The sequence below is a fragment of the Peromyscus californicus genome, unplaced genomic scaffold, assembly GCF_007827085.1.
Source record: "Peromyscus californicus insignis strain IS unplaced genomic scaffold, ASM782708v3 Scaffold_14__1_contigs__length_90479793_seg_2, whole genome shotgun sequence".
Taxonomy (NCBI): Eukaryota; Metazoa; Chordata; class Mammalia; order Rodentia; family Cricetidae; genus Peromyscus; species Peromyscus californicus.
Window position 1 is genome coordinate 18,666,910 of NW_026294436.1, and position 26,906 is coordinate 18,693,815.

Below are 26,906 nucleotides of genomic sequence, written 5' to 3' on the forward strand. Positions count from 1 at the left end.
GCCTGGCGTTACCGTGTGCGCGAAAGCCACTGAAATCCATTCACAGTGGTACAGACTTTTAGTACACGTGAGAATACTGTGAGATGGGCTTCATGCTTGTGCCCATTTGCCCCACGAGTGAACCCAGGCTAGGAGGAAGCAGGCATGGATAATCCCTTCCCTGTGTCTCCTGCCAGAACTTGGGCTGTGGTTGGAGTCTAAGCCACCCAAGTCTGGAAGGCTGACCCCACATTTGTTCTGGGTTCTTGGGCCAAAGAGTAGGCCAGCAGCTCACTCTTCCAGGTGCTATAGGGCTATGTGTGGACATTCCAGAAATCCTTAGAATGATACGTTGTTCCCAGGGCCAGACTAAAGTTTATGCATTGCCCATTTTAAATAGCTGAGGTAATAGCCCCTTTCAGGAATGTGGGTAACCAAAGATTGCAGGGTAATAATGTTAAAGAGATTTTGACATCAAAGATGCAATGGACTGTGTGGTCAAAACACTTGGTTCGAGGCTCACCTCTGATACTGCCCAATGTGTGTCCTGTGGCAAGCCACTACTACCTAGCCCCTCTTGAGCCTCAGTTTCCCCCCACTCTAATTGGGGATAGCAAGTGCTCCATCTCAAGGCCTCAGGCAGCTCCCTCCCCAGTGCTCACCCCTCCTTGCCGCCCTGGGCTTCGTCAACATCAATTCGGAGCCCAGGATATGTGCCATCAGGAAGAAGGACCAGCGCCCAGGCTAGGCTTCTTCCCACCTTTCTCATGAGTGATCCCGGGAGACTGATCCAGGAATATCCCAGGAGCCCACTTCCTGGCTCCACACAGTAACCTAGAGCAGCTCAGCTAGCACCTGAGAGAGCGTCTCACTTTAAAGATCGGGAAACTGAGGTCTAGACGGGAAGAGTAGCACCGAACGGAGCCCAGGGTCTTGACTCCCAATGGAGACAAACATCCAGCGGAGTGCCATTAAGCTGCCCTCTGCTGGAACTCAGACGTGAGTGTTAAAGATCCTCCAAGGCCTAAGAAACCTATGCCAGGAAGCCTGATAAATGGTCAAGTTACTTATTAATGGCTCCACGTGAAGCTGTAAGTGGGAGCGGCGAGAAGGAGGGGCCAGCATCCTCTCTGGGGTTGGCTGTGACTATGGTGGCATTGCCTGCTGGGCCACTTGGGCTATGTGACCTTGAGTAGGCTGCTAACCCCCTCTCAGCACTGGTTGCCAGGTATACATGTGACCACCTTGGTGTGTCCCTGCCTCGGGCACCTGTTCTTGGCTTCCTGGTGCTGTGAAAAGAGGCGAGACTTCATGGCTCTACACAGGCAGGGCCCACTCCCGTTCTCTGTTCCCAGCTGGGGAAGAAGTCTGCTGAGGCCTGATTCCATGCTGCCTGGAGTTGTCCCAGGGTCTGGGATACCGCTGTTCTCCTCAGGAACTCCCTCTCCATGGCGGGGATGCTCAGGACCCCACCCCAATGGACCATCTCTTTTCATAGAAGACCCATGGGAAGGGATGGAGGCCAGAATGGTGACGTCACCGCAGAAGCAGCACTCATCAGCCTCCAGGGGCAGGAAGCCCCTCCTTCCAGGAGCTAGGATCAGTTAGCAATTTTCTCTCAAGCCAGGCTGATGGGGGCAAGAAGGGTCCCCTACGCCTCAGTCACCTCAAGCCTCCACACTGATGTTTCAGTCTGTTCATGGTCCCATGTTGGGGAGGCAGGACTGCCCTATCTGACCCAGGCTGTGGCTGCACCCTGTCCTCAGTGGCTCACTGGGTGCTGAACATGTGCAAAGTACCTTAGACCAGAGCCAAACCTCAGGTCTGTCTGTGTAGGACACCTCTCCCCCAGTTCCTGACATACCTGACCTGTTCCTCAGGAGCCAGTTCTTTTTTTTTTTTTTTTTTTTTGGTTTTTCGAGACAGGGTTTCTCTGTGTAGCTTTGCGCCTTTCCTGGTACTCGCTTTGGAGACCAGGCTGGCCTCGAACTCACAGAGATCCGCCTGGCTCTGCCTCCCGAGTGCTGGGATTAAAGGCGTGCGCCACCACCGCCCGGCAGGAGCCAGTTCTTAATGTCACCTCCCCAAAGTGGCCTACCCTGAGCACCTAGCGAGAGCAGCCCACAACTCAACTCTGCCGCTCCCTAGCCCCACCCCATTCCACTATCACACTCTGCCTTCTTCCAGAATGGATATTTAGGAAGAGCAGGGACCTTGTCGGGAACCCTCGCTCCTGAAACAGAGTGGGGTTCGAGAAGCATTTGCTGATGAATGAATTAATTCATGGGATGAGTTCTGAGATTTTTGTTGTTGTTGTTTTGAGACAAGGTTTCTCTGTGTAGCTTTGCGCCTTTCCTGGAACTCACTCTGTAGACCAGGCTGGCCTCAAACTCACAGAGATCCGCCTGGCTCTGCCTCCCGAGTGCTGGGATTAAAGGTGTGCACCACCATCACCTGGCGGAGTTCTGTGATTTTTTTTTAATTAAAACTTTGAAATATGGTTTCTATACTATAAAGTTCAACCATTTAAGTGTATAACTCAATGTTTGTTTGTTTGTTTGTTTGTTTTTCATATTGTGTGTAGTGAACCCATTACCATAGTTTAAATTTTGAGGTTTGTTTATTGTGTTTGTGAGATAGGGTTTCACTATACAGCCAAAGTTTTCCTAGAACTCGAAATCCTCTTGCCTCAGCATCCCCACTCCCATCCCACCTAACCACCACCCCCTCCCAAATGCTGGGATTATGGGCATACATTGCTGTGTCTAGCTTAAATTTAAAATATTTCTGTCACTTCAGAGAGAAATCCTGTGTCCATGAGCAGTCACCCCTGTGCTTCCCCACACCCATCCCCAGCCTCAGTGAGAGTCTAAGTAAGAGTCTTACCTCTTACTCCTGGGCTTCCTGTCACTCCAGACCCTCTGTGCTGGACAGCCCCTGTGAATGGTCTCATACCCTGTGTGGTCTTTCACGACTCGCCATCTCATGACGAGCACTTTGGCTGCATGAGACACCCTCGTAAGGATGGCGCCATAGGCTTGCCTGCCCCACACTTATGAAAATCTAGTTTATTTCCACTTACTTATTATGGAATGGTGTTGTGAACATCCATTTTGGCGTGGACAAACGTTTTCACTTCTCTTGGGCATATACTGAGGAGTAGAACTGTGGGATCCATGGTAACTCCCTGTTGAATTTCTGCTGCTGTTTTGTTTTGTGTGAGACAAGTTCTCAAGTAGGCCAGGCTGGCCTCAAACATCTTATGTAGTGAAGGCTAACTATGAGTCCTGATCCTCCTGTCTCTATCTCCCAAGGCCTGGGACTACAGCTTTACACCGCTACGCCTGGTTTTCAGATGTTTTTAAACGAGAGCCTCTCTGGTGCTCTCCCAGCAGGACTCTGGCGTAGGTTTGTGACATGCTGAAAGGTGGACAAGCTGTTGAAGGGGCAAACAGAGGCTTTCTAGAAGTGAGGCCAGTCAGAGCCCAGCCCAGAGAGGGGAACTGATGGTACTGTGTTCCAGGGACTACAAGGGGCTAGTGACTTGAGACCCAAGTGGACGTCCAGCTGGCTATGAGGAAGATGTGAAGATTCCGTTTGCTACCAAGGTTTCTAGGAAGGGTTCTTAGCTGGGACTAAGCAGCATGGGACTTGAAGGTAAGAGAGGATTAGATTTAAAAGATAAGAAAGGTGTCAATTGGCATATGTAGATATCAAGCCCTCAGCTTAGTGCAGAGAAGCCGTGGGGAGGCTGGGAGATGTTGGAGATCTCAAATCATCAATCTACTGATGCCCTGAGATAAGGGGGTTTCCCAACTGCCCGGGGTGGTTAGACAGGTCCCACAAAACCAGGGGAAAAAAAAAACCAACAAAAAACAAAACCCTAACCCTTTGTGTAAATACTCCTTACCTGTCCCGTCAAATCACATGCCTAGTCACCCTGCCAGCCAGGTGGCTTCCCATGTCTCTTCTCTAGATTTCCTCTGTGTGCTAAACCAGATTTTCCTAGGGAGGCTCCAGTGCAGCTTCTGGTGGCCGCTCTTCCTCTGCTGGCCCTGCAGATGGCCTCCTTCAAAGGCCAAGCTCTTTGTCTCTGCTAAGGTCAGGGAGGAAGGCTGGTGTTGCCCTGAGGACCCATTCCAATGCCTGCGCTAGGCATCTAGAAGGCTCCCTGTGGCCCAGAGCCCTCCCATTAGGCAGTAGATAGGCCCTAAGCAGAACCCTAAAGCAAAGCATCTGGTGTATCAGTCTCCCCCACACCCTCTCTACAGCTGGCCCTGGAGATTTGTTAAGGCAATCCCCCATTCCGAGTGCCAGCCTGGCACACTGACTGGTAATCACTTACACTGCAAAGCATTTCCTTGCAGGGACATTAGCATTTCAACAGACAGGCGAGGCTGTGCTCCACACGTTAGAGGCCATGTCTGGACTGGTGGGGCTTCTGTTCAGTTCACTTCAGGGGTGTGAAGGGGGAGACTGCTCAGAGTTAGCCCGTTGGGGGACATCATTGCTGACACTCAGGATCTTCCCCTTTCCCATCAGAGCCCTGCTTTGCTATGTGTCAAAGTAAACGGTTCTTGGTGACATTTTGTCTTAAAGCTGTGGAGGCTGAAACTCAGAATTGAAAGCCCAACCCCAGAGCCTACCTGGCTCTGAAAGATCTCAGCTGGAAACCCAGAGGCCTACATGGCCTTGCCAGGCACAGTCAGAGCTCAAGAAAACTCAGCCCATGAAGACCGACAGGGTATCTATCCATCTCCAGCACAAACCTTAGCTACAGGGCAGCCGTTGACACACATAAGGCAGGAGCCGTTTCCAAGGCACATGGGACTGCCGACAAACGCCCACATTCAAACCCTGGAGCCGTGTGATGTGGGACAAAGTCCGTCCTCTCTTCTTTCTTTCTTTCTTTCTTTCTTTCTTTCTTTCTTTCTTTCTTTCTTTCCTTCTTTCTTTCTTTCTTTCTGTCTGTCTTTCTTTCTTTCTTTCTGTCTGTCTGTCTGTCTTTCTTTTTCTTTTTTCTTTTTGGCTGCTTGAGACAGGGTCTTGCTATGTAGCCCAGGCTGGCCACTAACTCAAGATTCTCCTGACTCAGCCTCCAGAGATCTGGGATTACCACACCTGGGTGAATTTCTTAACCGCGCTGTGTGTCTCTGCTTCCTCGGGTATAAAACAGAAACAATAGATAGTACCACTCTACAGGGCTGTGGTGAAATTAAGTGGGTTGGTAGAAGAACTGAGAACAGCCCTGGCACAGGCCCTTTGCACGGTGGTTCAGGAACTGCTGTTGCTATTGCTGTGGTTTCCTCCTGCACTGTCTCCTATTCAGAGCCCTGGTGGATAAGGAACCTGGAGAGAGGAACACAGCCAGGGAGAGACGGCCCAGTTGGGTGTGTATTTCTTCCCATTTCAGAAAAGCCGGCTTGCCAACCTGTCACTCGGAATGATCCTCATTCTTCTTCCTGTTTATGCTACCTACGTTCCTAAAAAGTGCTAGGAAGGAGAGCTTCTCCAAGTTGGCAGGACACGACAGAACATCTCTGAGGGTTAGGAGCGTGGCCCAGCGACGGGGAGCTTGCCTGGTACACATGCATCCCCGGGTTCCAAGCCCAGCACCCCCAAACAAGAACAGACCCCCTCCTCTGACAGTCAGAGATATTCCCTCTTCCTTCTCCTTAATTTTTTTTAAGGCTGAACAGGTCTTTGGAATCCCTGCATATTGGATCCTATCCCAAACCCACAGAAACACTGATAGGCACAAGACTTGCTTCTAAGAGAATTCTTGCCTTTGCAAGAGAATGTGGGGGGAACGAAATTCGTCACTCTCCAGGTGCTGAGGGGTGGCAGGCTCTGGGTGGCTTAGACTGGGGTCCTCTTTATGTTGACCTCTGCACCGCATCTTCCCACAGCTGCACACCCGGAGGACTGAGCCCTAGCACCCTGTGACCCGGAATGGCCCCTATACACGGTTTTTAAATCATTTGTCTTGTGATAGACCTCCCAGCCGTGGAGTCCAGGTGGAGTTTGGAAGACCACACAGCAGCCTCTGGTCTGCAAGCCGTTGGCATCTCAGCTCTAGGTCTCTGCTCCCAACTGAACAGAGAGCGAAGGCTGCCTGCCGCCTTTCTAAAAGAGGGGCTCCTACACAATCAGCCAGGAGGATGGTGCTCTGCGTGGCACCCAAAGGGTGTCATTCCGAGTGCCAGAGAGAGATCAGAGCTCTGTCCTGGCAGAGGCCAGGGAGGAGTAGCAAGGCGGCGGGGTACAGAGGGGGACCCTGGGTACCAGAGGTAGACGATGGATGAAAGGCTCTATGCTTTTCTATCTGGCCCTCGTTATGCGCGTCTCAGATTCCCAAGGGCTCAGCCTCCGCAGGCCAGCGCTACCAGCCTTGCCTGGCACCCTCAGGAGCACCCCAGGGGCCCCACCACCTAGGTAAAAGGGATCACCTGTGTCAATTGATGAGGAGCTACTCTTAGTGGAGCCAACATGGGCTCCTGTTCAAACCAAAGGCCAGCCCAGTCACGGAGAACTGCCCCCCCTGAGCTGGCACCACCAACTCACTGTCTTCCCACCTCAGTGCCAATCCCGGTGCCGGGGCTACAGAATCTTAAGAGGAGCAGCGAGATAAGGGTCCTAAGCATCTCGGCACATTCCATCACTCCTTGGCTGGTGGGCTTGGTGAGCGAGGGTGGACCGGTTTTGAGCTCTCTTGGGGGTGAGTGAAGACAAATACATAGCCCAGAAGTCACCTTCAGTCCCGGGAGAGTTTTCCGGGAGAGCTTGTGGTGGGGGAGGGAGGCAGCCCCTGGGCTAAGAACCGGCCCAGAAGGGCAGGTGGTCGCAGCTGCGGGGATGTGGAGGGGAGCGCGGGCGCGACACTCACGTCCTCTTGAAGACGCCCCCGAGGGCGCTGCCCAGCAGGAGGCAGAGCTGCTGCGAGAAGAAGACCCAGGAGATCTGGGGCAGCGAGCTGTGCGTTTGGCAGCGCAGGTCCAACAGCGTGGGCCCCAGGAAGGCGATGCACAGGCCGAAGCTGAAGAAGACGCTCCAGTAGGTGAGCGTGGGCTGCAGGTTGCGGCGGAGCAGCCCCGACACCCGGCCGTCGCAGCCCATGACTCGGCCGGCAGCTCGCAGCTCGCCCAGGGCCGAGTGCGCCGGTCGACCGGAGGCCGGGCGGGAGGAGGAGGAGGAGGAGAAGAGAAGAGGAGGGGAGCGCCGCGCAGCTGCCCCGCCCTCGGCCAGCGCGGGGACGCCTGGCGGTCGGGGGCGCCGTGGACGCACGTGTCCCGCCGCGGGGACAGCCCCGCCTCACCTCGCGTCCCCGGGGCCCCCCCGGACTGGAGCCTACGGAGGAGCAGGACCCGCCGGCTCGCGTGCCAAACGCTCCGCGAGCCCTACAGGGCAGCCTTTTCCTCTTGGCGACCTGAATCCTCATCGCTTGATCCTGGGGATGCTGCAGGTGGACTTGGAGAGTCCGCCAGCGCCGCCCTCTATCCCCATCCCTGCCCCCCCCACCACCACGGGAGACAAAGTCTCATGTGAACATTGTTTTTTTTTTGTGGCTTCGTTTGGAACCTCAAGGGGCTCAGCATATTGTCCTTTGGGAACAAACCGCCGCCCCCCCCCACTCCCCCAAACTTGGGTCTTCCTTTCGCTGCTTTTAGGTTCTGGGATTGATCCCAAGGCCTACAGCATGGTAGGCAAGTATCCCCAGTCCTTAGAAACTTAGGTCTTCTCCACTCCAAACTTGGGGATAGGAGGGCAACACCCGCACCTGTCCTGTCACAGGTGGCATGCAGAAAAACCAGGTTCTGATCGAGACTCTGTTTCTTCCCAGTGCAGTGAGGGAGGGCAGAAACCCTAGGACTCCTGGAGTAATTCTGAGGTAACCCTCCAGAGAGAGTTCTCTTTCCACTTGAAAAGGTCTGCACGGGGTGGAGGTGCTTGTTTACACCCCTGGACCCTGCTGCAGACCCAAGTGGCCCTGGATGATTGTGTGTGTGTGTGTGTGTGTGTGTGTGTGTGTGTGTGTGTGTGTGTTCCTGCTCCTCAGGGAGCTAGGTTGTGGTGCCTGTACCAGAACCTGGAGCAGAGCAGTAAAGCCCTCAAGTGTCTCCTTTGCCACATGTTCCAATAGTGGTGGAGGTTGTGACATTGGTGCCCACATGTATCCAGGGGTACCAGGATTGAAAGTTCCCAGAAAGTGTTTGGCTAAGTGACCCCCATGACAACTTGGTATGAAGTGGAGACAATCAACTTCTCTTGCAGCCAGGCCACCTCAAAGCGCTACCCCATACCTGTTTCATCCCGTCCTGGACCTGTCCTGTCCTGGACTGTATTCATCAGAGGAAGCCTCCAGTAAGTGTCCCTCTGTCTCAGTCACTCTGTGGGTGCTGGCGAGGATTAACTTAATGGGGGTAAGGGTGGGCTTTACAGGACTTGGAATACAGTACAAAGTCATCATTTGGAAAACAAACAAACAAACCAACAACAACAACAACAACTCGTAACCACTACTTTTGAGTCCTCTCAGCCACTGCTATAAGATTCTAGACCAATGGGAGCTCAGAGATGGGAAGGGTGACCTTGGGTTCAGAGCCCTACCTCCTCCCCCATGTCCCAGTGATAGCTGGATCTCGTTGTCCCCGACTGCCATTTCTACTGATGGAGAATTTGCTTGTCATTTTCTTCTCATTTTTTTTGTTTATTTATTTTTTTTGTTTTCCAAGACAGGGTTTCTCTGTGTAGCCTTGGCTGTCCTGGAGCTCGCTCTGTAGACCAGGCTGGCCTTGAACTCACAGAGATCTGCTTGTCTTTGCCTCCTGAGTGCTGGGATTAAAGGTGTGTGCCAGCACTGTGCGGTTTTCTTCTCATTTTTAATTGATTTAGGTTTATTTACTTTATGTATGATTTGCCTGCATGAATGTCTGTGCACCACGTGCATGCCTGGTGCCGGAGGAGGTCAGAAGAGGGTGTCAGATTACCTGGAGCTGGAGTTACAGACAGTTGTTAGCCACCATTCCCAGTGGGTGTTGGGAATCCAACCTGTGTCCTCTGGAAGAGCAGCCAGTGCTCTAACCGCTGAGCCATCTCTCCAGCCCCCGCTTGTTATTTGCTAGAGGCTTGCTTCCACTATGAGTCAGCTCTGGGGAAGATGTCTTCCACTGAGCTGGAATGTTCCTCCGGTAACTGTTCCCCGAGGCCTCACACAGAACGACCCTCCTGCTCTGAACCGGTTAGTCTTTCCGACACGTGATCTGGATGCAGGGATTTCACTCGATCTCCAGTCCGAGTACCTGGAACTCTTCATGATTCTTCCAGATGATGCATCCCAGCTACATTGCCCTGCTGGCTGGCTTCTCTGCTACATTGGCAATGACCCTGGTGACAGTGAGGCAGCCCGGGGTCTGGGATGATATAAATATTTTATAGTTTGACCTGAATAGAAGCTACTCTTGTTGACTTTTAGAGGACAGCTCCAATATACTGCATTTTTTGGCAAGCTGAGCAACTTGAGCTAAATAAAAAGTAAAAGGCTAAACGTGTTTAAAATCAAGACCTGTAACCTGTACTTTCCTCTCTCTTCCCCTCCCCACCCCTCCCCTTCCCTTTCCCCCCTCTTCCCCTCTTCACCCCCCTCTTCTTTTTTTCCTTTCCCTTTACACCTTTTGTTTTTGTCTGTCTGCCTATTTCCCCATTAGGTGCTAAGAACCACACTCAGAGCATTATCCATTCCATACTACATGCATGTTCTGTCACTGAGCTAGACCCTCAGCCTTCCCTGAACCCTTCCCTGCCCGGCTCCCCTAAGCATGGAGAGAGAGCTCTGTGGAAATCCCTTCTCAGCACTGAGGCCAGATTACAAATGGAGACCATTGTCCATCTCAGAAAGAATGACTGGGGACCAGGACACACCTGATCGTACTTCTGTGTAAGCTAACAACTGTCCCTGTGCTCATTTGGACTCCAAGAGACTGCCTCCAGAACCAGGCACTTTCTGATAAAATTGTCTAAATGTGTCTATTCTCTCCTCCCCTATAGAAAAAGAGACACCTAAGCCTCCAAGTGACGTTGGTTGGGTAGGTAATCGCACCCCTGTGAGTTCTCCAGTATAGGGGTTTAACTTTTTATCCTAGTTAATATTCCTCAGTTTGTTTTGGCAAACTTTCAAAGGACAGAAGGAAATCTTCCTTTACCCCCACACTACCCAATTAGAAACATCTGTGAAAGCTTACTGGGCTGCACTCTTAAGAAGAGGGCATTTTATCGTATGTAATCTGTACTATATTAAGACAGTAATACAAGAAAGTAAGCAGGAATGAGGTGAACACCCCTGCACTGTGAATCTGGACACAGCCTCCTCACAGGCAGAAGGCTGTTGCACGCTCTACTGTGTGAGGCTTTGGGTGGAGACATCGGATGAGGAGAGACGGGCAGCCGGGAGGTGGACTCCCAAAAGCGATTGCTTGAGAGGCCAGAGGAGCTTCTGCCTGGGAAGACGATACGGAAGAGGTGATGGAAGAGGATCTAGAAGATGAGCCGGGGACAGCTAGGTCAGACTCATCATCCCCTTTCTCTCCTAACTTCTGTCCCCAGCCTCACACATTCTCCACTTCCTTCTGAGGAAGTCCAGCTCAGACGCCGTGAAAGCCAGACGACTTTATCCGAGGTCTAAGAACTGCAGCTGGGCAAAATACAGATGGGACAGTTACGAGGGAGTGCTTCACAGTGATTCATCACAGACTTTAAGTCCAGAGGGAGAGCCACAGTTACATGGGAGGAGGGTCACTGTCAGAGAGACACACCTCTCACCCGCCCCGGCTACTGGTCCTGGCTGCACCCCATTGGTTGAGCTGTCTGCACGGGTAAAAAGTTCGTTAGTCGTTTGTGAGCCTGCTGTATCCAATAAAAGACATTAATACCTTCCAAGGCCTTGGTCCAGCTCAAAGTTCTCATTCCCAAGTCATTGTCATGGCCAATTTAAGAAGTCTGTCTCCCTTGCCAGGAGGCTACGTGCCTATATGCCCAGCACTTGAAAGGTAGGAGGAGGAGTTCCTGGTCACCTAGCTATCTATACAGAGAGTTGGTTAGGCTGCATGAAACCCTGCCTCAAAAAAAACAAACAGTAAATCCCTGTACAGCAGCCTAATGTCTGCATAGATCAGTAGTTCCTTAAAGTCCCCCCAACTCCATTTTATTTTTTATTTATTTTTGGGTTTTTTTGAGACAAGGTTTCTCTGTGTAGTCCTGGCTGTCCTAGAACTCGCTCTGTAGACCAGGCTGGCCTCAAAACTCAGAGATCCACCTGCCTCTGCCTCCCAAGTGCTGGGATTAAAGGTGTGTGCCACCATATCCAGCTTATAGCTCCAATTTTATTTTAAAATCTCCTCAAAGGTTGGTTTTTATGTGGAGGGGAGGCTCACAAGACCCCATCCTTCCTTGAGGATCTTTATGTAGTTAGTAGTTGCTGGAAGTGGAAGAGATATTATTTTGAGTGATGTGGCTTCTGGTAAGTCACTCATGTTCCTATAAATAACGCCCCTCTTGGGGTCCTGTAAGTAACCCTAATTTAAATTCATTGGATCAACACACACACACACACACACACACACCACACAAAACACACACATACCACACAAACACACACACCACACACATACACACATACACACATCCCACACAAAACACACACATACCACACAAACACACACACACCACACACACACATGCACACACACACACAAACACACACACCGCACAAAACACACACACACACACACACACACACACACACACACACACACACACACACACACGAAAGTACCAGGAGGAGTAGTTGGGAACAGGAAAGGCGTCTGTGGGGATGGGAGGGGGACAAGAGAGGGTAATAGGGGGAAGAAAGCACATTATGTACACATATGAAAATGTCGTCATGAAGCCCATTATTGTGTATTTAAAGTAAAACCAGACTGGGGGCTGGAGAGATGGCTCAGTGGTTAGGAGCACTGGCTGCTTCTCTGGAGGACCAGGGGTTTGTATCCCAGCATCCGCATGGCAGCTCACAGCCATCTATGACTCTAGTTCCTCGTCTGGCCTCAGCAGGCCATGGGCACACAAGTGTTGCACAGACATATATATATATATAGGCAAAATATCCATACACAGAAAATAAAAATGAAAGACTTTTAAAAAAGGAAACAAACTGAGGGGCTGGAGAGACGGCTCAGTAGGTAAAGGCACTGGCTGCCAAGCCTGAGGACCTGGGTTCGATCCCCAGGGCCCATGTGGTGGAAGGCGAGAACTGTGTCCACACACTAAAATAAATACGTAAAATGTGAAAATGAAATAGAAACACAGTTCAAATAAAAGGAACACGTCCCCCATCTCCACCACAGCTAGTCTTGGGGCAAGTTTCTCTTGACTCTATATTCCTTTAGGAACCTTCCTCAGATAAATTCTGTCCGATTCCCTTCACCCTTCACTTCTGACTCAGCTCTCATTCAGGACTGTTGCAGCTGCTACCAGCCTCTACACCGCACAGGCAGCCTTCAGTTGAGTTCTTGGGCCCCAGGGCAGTAACCTAAGTTCTAGCTTCCTGCCCCTTTCCCAGGATGCCCCACCTGCCAACAGGACAGCTGGGAGGTGTTATTTGCACAACTTCTTTACAACTTTTGGTTTTATATTTCTGTACCTTATCTCTCAACTAAAACAAGTTCCCTAAGGACGGGGCTGTCCTGTTTTTCCTTCTCTTTCTTGTTTTGTATAAGACAGATCTTGATCACTTTTGAGACACACATAGCTGCCCTTGAACCCATAGCCGTTCTGCCTCAGCATCCCGAGCATGAGGATTACAGGCATGTGCTACGGCATCTGACTGTATTTTTCATTATGTTGTGTATTTAGACTTTTTAATCCATCTTGAGGAGCGTGGGGGTCCCAGGGATGGGACTCGGGTCTTCAGACTTGTCAGCAAGGGCCCGTACCTGCTGAGCCATCTCACCAGCTCCGGGTTGTGTATTTAAAAATCTGTTCTTAGGGATAGGGATGTAGCTCATTGGTAGAGTATTGCCTGACATGTGTGTGAGGTCCTGGGTTTGATCCATAGTATCATAAAAACAGAAGACCTCGCCTATGATTTCTTTCTTTTTAAGGGAAATGCCCCCCATCCCTCCTCACAAGCTCTAGGGAGGAATTCCAGACCACCACCACTACTCACTCCCCCAATCCCTGCCACCAAATGTGAAGAACCTGGGAAGAAAGGGTGGGCAGACATGAAGGGTTTCTAGCTGGAGATAAGCCTATTGGTCTTCAAAAGCTACCTGCTCCGAAGCTCCTCTGGCCTTCCTGGGTCCCTTCATGGGACTGGTAACTTACCCCTACCCTGACTGCTTGTTCACGGCTGCTCTTTGAAGACAAGGACATGGAGTTTGGGTCTTGCTGGGTGCCTGGGTCTCCTAGTTCTTCACACTGAAATCCTGTGCTTAATTGGGAAGCTGCATCAATCTGCAGTCTTTTACACAGGGGTGGGCAGGGGGGTTGGCGGGAGGGGGAAAAACTGACCGCACCCTTGCCACTCTTCCTTTCTCTTCATCCCTGCTGCCAGATTCCTTAGTGTCCAAATCCACGCTGCCCAGCTTGGTTTTGCTACCGTTTCTATTAGAATGGAAAAACCTTCAAAGTAAAAATAATGTAACAGGCGAAATGGTCTGACGCCCCCAGGTTATGGGGATGTCACCGGGCTTTTGGGACTGTCATTATGCTTTGCTGCATCATCTCAGTGACCCTGAAGCCCTGCAGAGTCTCAGGCCTGCCTGGAGCAGCACCAAGAGGTCTGCAGTTCAAGGTCAGTCAGCACACTCTGCCATTCCTGTGGCCAGCCTGGAGCACGAGGTCACCCCTTCCACACCCTGAATACTGTCATAACCACCGCCACGTCATTGCCTTGCTGGCAGCGGTGTGGAACAGGCTTCCGTAGGCTGCGTGTGGGGTTGGCCTGGGGCGGGTGAGATAGCTTGGTGCCAAGAACATTACCTTGATAGGCCATCTTACCACGCATGAACTGGAATGGAGCAGAGGCAGGTGTGTGTGTGCACAGAGAGCCTCCTTTACCAAATATCCACGTGAAGTCCCAGCGCCCAGCCTGCCTGGAAAGGGGAGGGTGTAGTCACCCCAGGTGTCAAGGAAGACAGGAGGGATGGGAAAAGGTGGCACTTTATAGAGAGTCAAAAACCCCCTGGAGAGACTTTGCACAGGAGCCGGCATTTGGTCGGCGTTTAGTATGTGTCAGTGTTTAAAAGTACTGGCTGTAGACAGCCCAGCTTGGAGAGGCCAGAGGACTCTGAAATTGTCTCATGCGATCTCCCGCTGGAAAGTGGAATTCCACCCCTAGCATCCCTGCAGACAGTCACTCAGTCTCAGCTTGAACAGGCCCAGGATCGTAGCCGGAGGGGGCTTATCTGCAAGAGTGGAGACTCAGGGCTCTCCTCTCTAAAATGAGGAGAGTTGTGACTCCTACAGAGAGCAAATGTCAACAGTACGCAGCATGGGAGCCAGTCCCTATGAATTCTTTTTCTTTTTTGGAAGGAGGGGATGAGGAAAGTATTCTTTTTGTAAGTCACTGGGCAACAGAAATCTTTTCTCTGCTGTGAGAAGCCAGTCCTTCTAGTTTGTCATTTTTTTTTTTTTTTTTTTAACACAGCCAAGGATGACCTTGAACTTCTGGCCTTCCTGCTCCACCTCCTGAATGCTAGGATTGCAGGCATGCACCACCGCACCTGGTTTAAACAATGCTGGTGAAGCCAGGGCTTGGTGTATGCTAGTCTAGCGCTGTGCTGTTGGGACTCCATTCCCAGCAATCCCTGTGAATTCTTCTTATTTCAACAGCATCACAAACTGATGTCCTGGTTGGGCACACTAAAGACTAGCAAAGTGCACTCATGGCCTAGCAGCAGAAGCATGTCCAAAGAGCTTACTAGAAATGCAGATTCTAGGTCCTGCTGAGTTAGAAACAGGATTAGCTGTGTCTAAGCAGGCTTCCAGGGGTGTGGAGGTGGCTGAGGTTTAGAATCAGCCCTTTAGAGCAACACCGTCTACTCTGCTAGCCAGGCAGCCCTTACCACTTCCTGCAGCTACCCATTTCCCGCAGTTCTCATATCATCTAGCCATCCAGGAGTGCTCCGATGGCCAGCGACTTTTAAAAACAATGTCCCCAGGGCTCCTAACGACTGTTGTCACCTTTGTTCTGGAAATTCTAGTGTGGGGGCGTTTTATTGTTGTTATTTTGTTTGTTTGAACAAGATGGTCTGCATCCCGATGCTGAGGTTATAGGTACGTGCCACTACACTCTGGTCATACCGCGCTGGGGATGGTCACACACACACTAAGCCAGTGCTTACCAGCTGAGCTACATCCCCAGCCCTGGACTTTGGTTTTGTTTTCTGTTTGTGAGATGAAGTTTTGTAGCGTAGCCCAGGCTAACCTCAAACTCAAGGTCTTCCTGCTGCAGTCTCCTGAGTACTAGGATTACAGGCGTATATCATCACTCTGGCCTTTATTCTGGGAATTCTGACAATTATCTCAGGCCTGCTCTGTTCTAAACAGATGATATATTGTTTGTCTTTTGTTTTTTTTAATGAAGTTAAACTTACATATACTAAAATGTGCATGTATTAAGAGAAATAACATGGTGAATTTTGACATGCATACACATCCCTGTGACCTCTGGCCAGAACGAAGTCTAGGACAATTCTAGCGCCCACCCAAGACAAGCCAGAACATCTGTTCTGTGAGAGAGTATCTGGTTCCCCTGCATGGCCAGGCAATAGCCTGTCCTCTGGACCTGCCATAGTTCCTCACCTCTCTGCTTTTGGTGGACATTCAGATTGTTTCCAAATAGAATCTACAAGGCACAGGGTTCTTCTGAACACCACGTGTTGTCTTCCCGGTGGACAGCAGCTCTCATTCTTTCGACTATGTGCCCAGAAATGGAGTTGCCAGGTCAGAATATTCGGCCTAGTCAGATGCCGCCATGGTTTTTGAGAGCGGCTGTACTAATGTGAAGGTTGTTATGACTTACTGGCATTCCCGGTGTCCCACAGCCTTCTCAACATCTGTCATCTGGAGACATGTTAATGATAGCTCCTTTGTTGGGGGGCACTGGAATCTCAGGGATTTTTATTGACGTTTTATTATTTCCCTTGTGCTCAGTAAGGTTCAGTACTTTCTATGCTTATTAGCTATTTGTACATCTCTTATGAAATTAAAGATTTCTACCTACTTTTTCTTTGCAGGTGAAAAAATTCAATTTCTGTTTAAATATTGAGGCTATGAGGTATGCTGTGATTTTTTTGTTTGTTTGGCTTTGGTTTTTGGTTTTGGTTTTTGGAGACAGAGTTTCTCTGTGTTAACAGTCCTGGCTGTCTTGGAACTCACTTTGTAGGCCAGGCTGACCTTGAACTCACTGAGATCCACCTGCCTCTGCCTCCCAAGTGCTGGGTTTAAAGGTGTGCGCCACCACCGCCCGGCATGTTGTGATATTTTAATACACACCCGCTGTGCTGCCTAGTTTTTGCCTACTTGTCACAAGCTAGGGTCACCTGGGAAAAGGGAGCCTCGGCTGAGAAAACGCCTCCAGCAGGTTGGTCTGCGGGCAAGTGTGTGGAACATTTCCTTGACTGATGATTGATGTGAGAGGGCCCGGTCTATGGGTGGTGCCGCTCCTGGGCAGGGGGTCCCGGGTTGAATGGAAAGCTGAAGGCTGTGTACAGGGATGCGTGCCTTTAGCCCTAGCATTTAGGAGACAGAGGCAGGCATCGAGAGGTGAGTTTGAGGCCAGTCCGGCCCAGGCCAGTGAAGCAAGCTGAGCGAACCAGTAAGCAGCGTCTATACGGTCCTGCTTCAGTTCCCACCTCCAGTCTCCCATGCTGAGTTACTGTACCGTCTTCCCTTTCTCTCTATTTTGTTCCTTTCTTTAAAAAAAGTACTTTTTATATTACATTGATTTACTTGTGTGTTGGGGAGAATGCTGGTGTGCGTGTGCTGTGGCAGAAGTCAGAGCATAGCTTTCCAGAGCCGATTCTCTCGCTCCGCCATGCAAGTCTAGGGGAATGAACCACGTCCTTACCACGTGAGCCTTTCGGCTGGCCCTGCTCTGAGTGTCTATAACATCAGCTCTTTTTTTTTTGCATTGCTGGAGAGGCATCATCGGCCCCCTGGAAATCTCTCTGTAGACCAGGCTGGCCTCAAACTCACAGAGATCCACCTGGCTCTGCCTCCCGAGTGCTGGGATTGAAGGCGTGTGCCACCACAGCCCGGCTTGTTTGGGTTTGTGATTTCTGTTTGTGGTGTTTGTTTGTTTGGTGTTTGAAAGAGGTTCTTGCTAATCATCCTTCAGCTTCCAAATACTGGTATTAAAGGCATATCCTCTGTTGCATGATTTGAAGTCAGGCTTGTGATCCTACCTTTATATTCTTTGCTCAGAATTGCTTTGGCTTTTTTTTGGGGGGGGGGTTGTCTTCATGGTTTTATATGAATTTTAGGAATGTTTTTCATATCTCTAAAGTATGCCATTGGTATTTTTATAGAAATTTATTTTGCTTATTTTTTTTAAAACAAACAAATAAAAAGCAGGGTTTTGCTATGTACCCCAGAGTGGCTTTGAACTCATGAGCCTCCTGCCTCATCCAAGTACTCAGATTACAGTGTGTGTTGGCATTCTGAGCTAAACAGTTTGCATAGTTTTTAAATTAGACTGTTTGTGTCAGTTGCAGTTTTGCTGCTGTGATAAACACCCGAGAGGAACAATCTAAAGGAGGAAATGTTTTTCTTGGCTCACGGTTTCGGAGGTCCCTGTGATCAGGTGGCTCACGGTTTTAGAGGTCCCTGTGATCATCTGGCTCACAGTTTTGGAGGTCTCTGTCTGTGATCAGCTGGCTCACGGTTTTGGAGGTCTCTGTCTGTGATCATCTGCCTCACGGTTTTGGAGGTCTCTGTCTGTGATCATCTGGCTCACGGTTTTGGAGGTCTCTGTCTGTGATCAGCTGGCTCACGGTTTTGGAGGTCTCTGTCTGTGATCATCTGGCTCACGGTTTTGGAGGTCTCTGTCTGTGATCATCTGGCTCACGGTTTTGGAGGTCTCTGTCTGTGATCATCTGGCTCACGGTTTTGGAGGTCTCTGTCTGTGATCATCTGGCTCACGGTTTTGGAGGTCTCTGTCTGTGATCAGCTTGCTCATGGTTTTGGAGGTCTCTGTCTGTGATCAGCTGGCTCACGGTTTTGGAGGTCTCTGTCTGTGATCAGCTGGCTCACGGTTTTGGAGGTCTCTGTCTGTGATCAGCTGGCTCACAGTTTTGGAGGTCTCTGTCTGTGATCAGCTGGCTCATGGTTTTGGAGGTCTCTATCTCTGACCAGCTGGCTCTGGGGCTTTAAGGTGGAGTGGAGCATCATAGCCAAAGGTTGTGCAGAAGCAAAGCTGCTCACCTTATAAGGCCAGGAAGTGACTGGAAACAGGATATGTCTGTCCAGGGCACATCCTCAGTGACCCATTTTCCACGTTCAACACCTGTCCATTGTCTGTTCCAATCTTGAGTCCATCCGTTGACGAATACCTTGATAAAGGCAAAGCCCTTGTGACCCAGCCCCTTCCCTAAAGCCTCGCCTCTAAATGCTGCCTTTAATACAGGACCTGTCTCTTTGATATCTACTTTAGTTTTTGATATATTCTTGCTCTGAGCAATGACACGTTCCAGTTTCATTTCTGTTTCTATGATAATATACCCTGAGGAAAGGCAACTCAGGAGAGAAGGGATTTATTTGGCTTGTAAGTTCTTCATTGTGGGGAAGCCAAAGCAGAAACCTAACTTGCACCCTGACAGTCGCAAACAGAGAGAAATAGAGCGGTGCATGCTGCTTGCTTGCTCTCAGCCAGCTTTCCCCTCTCTTACACTGTTCAGGACCCCCTGCCTAGGGAATGGTGCCACCCACAATGGGCTGGGTCTTCCCACATCAATTAACAATCAAGACGGTTCTCTGAAGACATGGCCCACAGGCCAACCTGATCTGGATAATGCCTCATTAAGGATCTTGCCAGGTGATTCTAGGCTGTGACATTGACAGTTAAAACTAACCGGAACACACATATCACAAATACCTTGTTGACTGCACAAATATTATCTTTAAATCCTCACAGTGATTGTGTGAGGTAGCAGTTATTGTTCCTGTCATGGACAAGGAAAGCCCGTGTGCTTCGCCCACAGTCGCGTAGCTAGATAGTACTGAAGCTGTGTGTCGAGCCCAGTTCTGTCTCCAAATCTGGATACTTCCCTGTCTGCCTCACAGTCTGTCCCAATTTACAGATCTGCCCTGAGTGGTTGCCGCTAACTCATCCTCCTCAGGAGTCACCGTGGAATCAAGCCTTCTTGCCTCATCTGTGTACAACCCGTGTTTTCAATCAAAGTGCAGGACTTGACCCGTGTGGAGTAGTGGGCTTGGGTTTGGGTGGCCGCACACTTGCCGTGCCAACTCTGGGCTGCCACATTGGCATCGGGGTCTAATGGCCCATCTGTGGCTGTTGACGTGGGATGACAAGACAGCATGTGCTTTGGAAGCACCTGGCTTTCTGGCTACTGTCCTTAACTGTAGCTAGAGTTTTCCTGCCTGGCCCACAGTCAGGACAAATCTCTCTCACCCGCCAGTCCCACAGTCGCTCAGACCCGACCAAGTAAACACAGAGACTTATATTGGTTACAAACTGTATGGCCGTGGCAGGCTTCTTGTTAACTGTCTTATAGTTTAAATTAATCCATTTCTATAAATCTATACCTTGCCACATGGCTCGTGGCTTACCGGCATCTTCACATGCTGTTTCTCATCGTGTCGGCTGGCAGTGTCTCTCTGACTCAGCCTTCCACTTCCCACCTTTATTCTCCTCCTTGTCCCGCCTATACTTCCTGCCTGGCCACTGGCCAATCAGTGATTTATTTATTGACCAATCAGCAACACACTTGACATACAGACCATCCCACAGCACTTAACACCAGCTCCAGCCTTGTCTGGCTTAGGGGTCCTCTCCCCTGCCAGTCAGCCACACACCAGTGGATGCCCTTCCAGCTGCTCTGGAATAAGGATGGTACTTCACGGGCCTGGAGGATGTAACTGTTCCTCATCCAAGTTGTAAGGAAATGCTGAGCAGAGCACACGGTCCTTTCTGCTCTGGTCCTGATCACACTTTTAGGATGCGGGAGAACTGGGAGCCCCAGCTCACTCTAGGGCTGCACTGGGGCCTGCCTACGTTCCCTCCATCACCTCACGGCCCTTTCATGTGATGACCAGTCGATGTGTCCATAACACAGAGTGAGGATGGGACCCACCTTCATCAGGGAGGATTTAATGGGTGAGCTACATTTGCCTATGACTTGGGAGTCTCAAGAGCTTGGCTACAGTCACTTGGTGTGGCCCTGTGTTGGTGTTTGGTGGCCCAAGGAGACAGAGACTTTCTGTCTTGGTAATAACAGAAACGAAAATGGAGGCTTGACATGGGGGCCCAATGCTCAGAAGGCTGAGACAGGAGGATCACTGCAAGTCTGAGGCCTGTCTGGGCTTCATAGTGAGTTCTAGGCCAGCCTGGGCTATAGTGTATGTGAATGAGAGGTTTGGGCACAGCACTGCTCCACATCAGCGGAATAACAGGCTCTGTTGTCAGGCTGCTGTGATGGCCTGGAGTCCCACACATCTTCTATGAATAATGAGAATAGCATCTTTTAAAAAAATAATTTATTGTTATTATTATTGTTATTTTGTTTGTTTTTCGAGACAGTGTTTCTCCATGTAGTTTTGGTGCCTGTCCTGGATCTCACTCTGTAGACCAGGTTGGCCTCGAACTCACAGAGATCCTCCTGAGTGTTGGGATTAAAGGCGTGTGCCACTGTCGCTCAGCTATTTACTTTTATTTTGTGTGCATTGGTGATTTGACTGCATCTATGTCTGTGTGAGGGCTATCAAATCCCTTGGAGCTGGAGTTACAGACAGTTGTAAGCTGCCATGTAGGTGCTTAGAATTGAACCTGGGTCCTCTGGAAGAGCAGCCAGTATTCTTAACCACTGAGTCATCTCTTCAGCCCGAGAATGGCATCTTAAGACATTTCTTTCCTCACATTTTAAGATTGTCTTGTGTAAGATGCAGACCAGCGACTCTTTCTTTAAGGACCTAAAGACATCATCCTGCTTCTGGAAGACTTTAGTCTTCAAGATAAGAGCAGGAGTCTCGGAAAGGCATATTTCATACATACACTGTCAACAAGAGAGGGAGGGGACATATCTTCCTTTCATAGAACATGAATTAAAAGCTCAGAGGTACCCATGATGGCTAATCTTGGTTGTCAACTTTACCCATCTGGGAAATGAGGAATTGCCTCCATCAGACTGGGCTATGGGCATGTCTGGAGGGTACTTTCTTCATTGCTAATGGATGTAGGAGGACCCAGCACACTGTGGATGGTGCCATACCTAGGCAGGTGGGCCTGGACTGTGTAGGCAAGCTGAGCGGGCCAGAGGAAGCAGGCCAGAAAGCAGCATTCCTTCATGGTCACTACGTCAGTTCTTGCCTCTGTTTCCCTCAGTGGTGGACTCTAAAACCGTAAGGTGTAATAAACCCTTTCCTCCCCACACCGACTCTGGTCCTGGCGTTTGTCACAGAAGCAGAATGCAAACTAGAACAGTCTCTTTGTCCCTTCGTTCACACCTCAGAGATCTTCCTCCTTAATCTTAAAGGATACAAAGAAGCAAAGGTCTCTTGCCTTTTATGGCTGTTTCTGACTAATATATGGATATTGCCCATATCTATCCTTGGAGGCAGTAATTTTTTTTTTCTTGATGTGCTGGGGACAAGATTGGTGGCATTAGGTCTCTGTCTGAAGTGAGTTGCAAACCCCCAGTGAACATTAGTTGAATTTGGAACTGGTGGAGTCAGGAAGACATGAAACTTAGAAGCCTTTGAAGCCCTCAGAGAGGGTGAGTGTTATGGCTTACATAATCCCTGCAACTCAGGAGGCTGAGGCAGTGGGATTGACAAGTTTGAGGCTATACAATGAGTTCTAGGCCAGCCTGGACTGCAGTGTGAGGCCTTGTCTTAAAAGGCAAAAGGGAAACACCTCTGGCCTCCACACTGACATACACAGACACACTCCCCCGCCCCCCCCCTCCGCCGCCACACACATACACATGCACATGTGCACACTAACCCATGCAAACACATACACCACACAACGAACAAACCAACCAAACTAATAAGAGCCATTAAACAACAGTTAGAGAGGGGGACTAATGGCCCCCACAGTGGTGGAAGCAACGAGAATTTGAACAATGTTTGGAACAAGTCTTCCGTGGCATCCATCTTGGTTATCTGCACATTGATTTTTGGCTTCTGGATCTCCCCTTAGTTTTAACCTTTGCTTGCCTGGGGTCTTCAGCCAGTCATAACAGGTGCAGGTTAAAAGGAACAGACAGACCTTCTCTGTTTTGTCAATGAAATTAGACATGGGCCAAGGAACTTCATGAACCATAGGCCAGCCAGTGACTGATCGCATTGTTGATTCATTTCCTTCACGGACCTCAGCTGAGGCTTGCAGTGTTACAGTTGGTGAAGCTGGCCCAGCTAGGGGAGCTGATTGTCTCTCTGGCTCCAGCGCACTCGGGTGGGGCAGCTTACTCTTGACTTGGGGTTAAGTTGTGTTCGTAAAAGCCTATAGGCTCCTTGTTTTATTGCTTCACTGGTGTTTATATAAAACAACAATTTCAAGAGAGGGCAGAGGTTTAATTAATCCTAGAATAAGGAAAAGTATTATAAACCATAGAGCAGAGTGTAGACAAGTATCCAGTCTGACAGGAAACTACACAAAGCTCCGTGTGTGTGAGAGAGAGACCATCTGGCTATTGGACTGTTTGGGGATTGTGCTAGGGCCTTGATTACGGAGCCCAGGACCTGGCATCTGGCCTTGACTTGATGCACCTAGAGATCTTCACAACGGTGATTGGCTTTAAGCAACTCCAGCGTACAAGGTTTGAGAGGACACCAGATAGTCTGTAGTTCAAAACAAACAACATTTAGTGACTAGAACACAGACATTGGCGATTTTATCCCATAGGTAGACCCCCCCCCAAAAAAAGCCAAATCTTGGCTCAGAGATCTATATACATGAATGTACAACAAAATGGCGTCATGGCAATACACTCACCCTGCCTGTCGGATGCCGTTCTGGAGGAGCTGGGGATGCTCAGAATCAGGACTTCTTGTGACTGCAGGTTAAGGAGCCACAGGTGTGGCCGAAAGCTGCAGGAATTTGTCAGCTGTTCTCCCGGTTCTGAATAGATCCTTTGTCGACAGCTAGTGTGGCTTTTAGAACTGTGTCTCAGGTCCAGTGTGGCTCCTCTGCTGTGTATGACACCAGGACTTCACCAAGACTGAGTAAGTGACCCTAAATCACCTTTCCCTTTCTACTGTGCAGGGCAGTGGAGGCCCCTTGGGTGTTGCTTTGGGGGCCTTTCAACGCTCCTTTGCACTGTCTAGATCCAGTGGTTCTCAACTTTCCTAATGCTGCAACCCTTTAATACAGTTTCTCATGTTGTGGTGACCCCCAACCATTAAATGATTCTCATTACCACTTCATAACTATGATTTTGCTACTGTTATGAATTGTAATGTAAATATCTGATATTTCCAATGGTCTTAGGCAGCCCTTATGAAAGGGGCACACAACCCCAAAGGGGTCACGACCCACAGGTTGAGAACCACTGGTAGGAGACGCTGTTGTTAGGGTCAGAGACCTAAGTTCCGTGTACACAGTTATGTCGAGAGGCCTGTTTGTGGCTCTCCTACCGTTGAGGCCCCTCCTTAAATGTCTTCAGTGAATTACCCCGGGAATTTATGTCTCACTTGAGTGTCCCCAGGACAGAGCTGTGTAACCTCTGGAGTTCTAGGGCTGTCACTCTAATGGACAGTTTCTCTTTATGAAAGCACATAGTGAGATTTCTGTTGGGCATTAGGACCAGAGAGAGCTGTGGTTCCCTGAGCAACCAGTTGGTGTTTAACTAAAGGATTCTGGGAATCACTTAACTCATGCTATCTTCCAAGCTTGTAGTAACTACTCATGGTCAAAGTTATGGACCATCGTTATCATTTGCCTAGAATTTTATGATATATGTGCTGCATATCAATTTAGTTCTCTCTATTTTCTTCCCTCCCCACTCCTCCATTGTAGTGGTAGATTTGTTTGTTCATTTGTTTATTTTTATTTGTTTGTTTGTTTTGATGTCAGATAATTCACATACCACAAAATTCGCCTTTTAAAGTGTCTAGTATAGTGAGTTTTATTATATTTGCAAGATTGTGTGACCCATTACCACTGCCTAGCCTTATTTTCTGTCTCAATGGATTTGCATGGTTTTGGAGTGTGTGTGTGTGTGTGTGTGTGTGTGTGTGTGTGTGTGTGTGTACCACAGGTTGATGTTGGGTGTATTCTTCAGTAACTCACCACATTATTTTTTGAGGTAGAGCCTCTCGCTACACCTGGGGTTTCCTATTCAGCTAGGCGGGCCAGTACGTCCCAGGGATCCTCCTGGCCCTTCCTCCCCAGTGCTGGCATTACAGGTATGCATTACAGCCTCTGGCCTTTCACATGAGTACTGGGGATCTGAACTCAGGTCCTCATGCTTGAGGTGCAAACATTTGACTGACTGAACCATCTCCCCAGTCCCTGATCTGAGAATTTCACATAAATGGAACCGAATAATATGCAGCTTTTAACGCCCAGTTTATCTTGCTCAGCATAATGTTTTCAAGTTTCCTCCAAGTTATAGCACGAATCTACACCCCTCATTTTTTTTTCTTTTGGAAATAGGGTCTCGTGTAACCCAGGTTGTAGGCATGCAGCTCCATACTTGACCACTCTTCCTCCCTCCCTCCCTCCCTCCTTCCTTCCTCCCTCCCTTCCTCCCTCCCTCCCTCTTTCTTTCCTTCCTTCCTTTGTTTCTTTCTCCCTTCCTCCCCTCCTTCCTTCCTCCCTCCCTCCCTTCCTTCCTTCCTTCCTTTCTTTCTTCCTTCCTTCCTTCCTTCCTTCCTTCCTTCCTTCCTCCCCTCCTTCCTTCCTCCCTCCCTCCCTTCCTTCCTTCCTTCCTCCCCTCCTTCCTTCCTCCCTCCCTCCCTTCCTTCCTCCCCCTTCCTCCCCTCCTTCCTTCCTCCCTCCCTCCCTTCCTTCCTTCCTTCCTTTCTTTCTTCCTTCCTTCCTTCCTTCCTTCCTTCCTCCCCTCCTTCCTTCCTCCCTCCCTCCCTTCCTTCCTTCCTTTCTTTCTTCCTTCCTTCCTTCCTTCCTTCCTTCCTCCCCTCCTTCCTTCCTCCCTCCCTCCCTTCCTTCCTTCCTTCCTCCCCTCCTTCCTTCCTCCCTCCCTCCCTTCCTTCCTCCCCCTTCCTCCCCTCCTTCCTTCCTCCCTCCCTTCTCCCTCCCTCCCTCCTTCCTCCCCTCCTTCCTTCCTCCCTCCCTTCTCCCTCCCTCCCTCCTTCCTCCCCTCCTTCCTTCCTCCCTCCCTTCTCCCTCCCTCCCTCCTTCCTCCCCTCCTTCCTTCCTCCCTCCCTTCTCCCTCCCTCCCTCCTTCCTCCCCTCCTTCCTTTCTTCTCTGGAACAAGTTCTCCCTATGTAGCCCAGGCCACATTCGAAGTCACGGCTATGCTCCTGCCTTAAGTCCTCAGTGTTGTCATCGAAGGCACGTGTTTAGCTTTTTTGAGACCCTGTGCTCACTAATTTTTCTCTCTTGTTGTACTGTGCATATCTCATATCTGCAAAAGCCTCTTTTGGAATGAGGCAGAATATAAATAAAAATAAACCCCCAACACTCCCAAACCATCTGTTTAATAATCTGTGCAAGAATTTTGCCAGGATTCTATATTGAGCCACTTGGACTACAGTTTCCAGAAATATCTTCTGTCTCCCTGTAAAAATCAGAGCATTTGCTCACCCAGTGTCCTCATCAGAGCGTTCGCTTGGCTGGTGTCCTCCTGAGCCGCCTTTCCGACTGACCTGGTCTTTCCCGAGTGTGGTGTGTGATTCATCCGAACCCAGCCCCCCGGCTCAGCTAACAGCCCCAAGCTCTCACCTCCGCCTTCTCTTCTGTCTCCTAGTGTTCCTTCATTTTAACATCAACGTTGTGTATGCACATGGTTAAAAATGTATCAGAACAGAAGAGCTCACAAAGCAAGTCCTGTCTATCCTGCCCACCCTCTGTTTCCCAACTGCTCTCAGTTCTCAGCACTTACTCTAGGGCAGTGGTTTTCAACCTGTGGGTCGGGACCCCTTGGGAGACTCAAATGACTCTTTCACAGGGGTCGCCTGTGACCATCAGAAAACACAGATATTTACATTATGATTCATAACAGTAGCAAAATTCCAGTTATGAAGCAGAAATGAAAATAATTTCATGTTTGGGGTTACCAGAACATGAGGAACTGTATTAAAGAGTCACAGCATTAGGAAGATTGAGAACCTCTGCTCTAGGGACAACTTGCAGGTCTCCAAAACATACCCATGCTGCTGTTCCATGGATTCTCATGTTTAAGCATCCCGCATTGATTAGTGACTATGAAAACTGAAGGTTGAACTCATACGTATCATCCAAACAGCAGCCCCCACTCCCGATATGACTAGATAGCTGTCTGTATTTAGTCCCTCTAGATAAAATTAAAATAAATCTGTTAATTATCTTTATCACTTCAAGCAACACACTTGAACTCACCCCCCTCTCTGAGACAGGGTCTAATAGCCCAAGCTGGCCTCAGATTCACCATGTAGCTGAGGATGACCTTAAACTTGCCATTCTCCTGCCTCCCCACTGGGATCTGTCCAGACTGTCAGGCTTGCATGGCAAGTTCCTAAGTCCTATACC

At 49.6% G+C, this 26,906-nt stretch overlaps 1 protein-coding gene and 1 long non-coding RNA gene across 9 annotated transcripts in view; one reads left to right on the plus strand and one right to left on the minus strand.

Moving 5' to 3' along the window:
- Mfsd4a (major facilitator superfamily domain containing 4A) overlaps window positions 1–7,542 on the minus strand; it is a 47,811-nt gene extending 40,269 nt beyond the window's left edge. For 3 of the 5 annotated variants that reach the window (XM_052736877.1, XM_052736876.1, XM_052736878.1), the window contains exon 1: window positions 6,866–7,542. In XM_052736877.1, the coding sequence (XP_052592837.1) occupies window positions 6,866–7,417 (552 nt within the window). In that variant the 5' untranslated portion in view covers window positions 7,418–7,542. The remainder of the gene's footprint in view (window positions 1–6,865) is intronic. The other 2 variants (XM_052736879.1, XM_052736880.1) reach the window with 1 other exon arrangement.
- A 214-nt stretch (window positions 7,543–7,756) lies between these two features.
- Window positions 7,757–10,911, plus strand: LOC128109669 (uncharacterized). 4 transcript variants are annotated; one of them, XR_008217884.1, is made up of 3 exons: window positions 7,757–7,867; window positions 8,251–8,340; window positions 9,684–10,911. It is a non-coding gene; the product is annotated as an uncharacterized LOC128109669 (long non-coding RNA). The 4 variants fall into 4 exon arrangements; XR_008217883.1 differs by lacking the exon at window positions 7,757–7,867 and having other exon boundaries at window positions 8,229–8,340; window positions 9,684–9,913; window positions 10,024–10,911; XR_008217882.1 differs by lacking the exon at window positions 7,757–7,867 and adding an exon at window positions 8,712–8,823 and having other exon boundaries at window positions 8,241–8,340.
- Window positions 10,912–26,906: the final 15,995 nt, after the last annotated feature.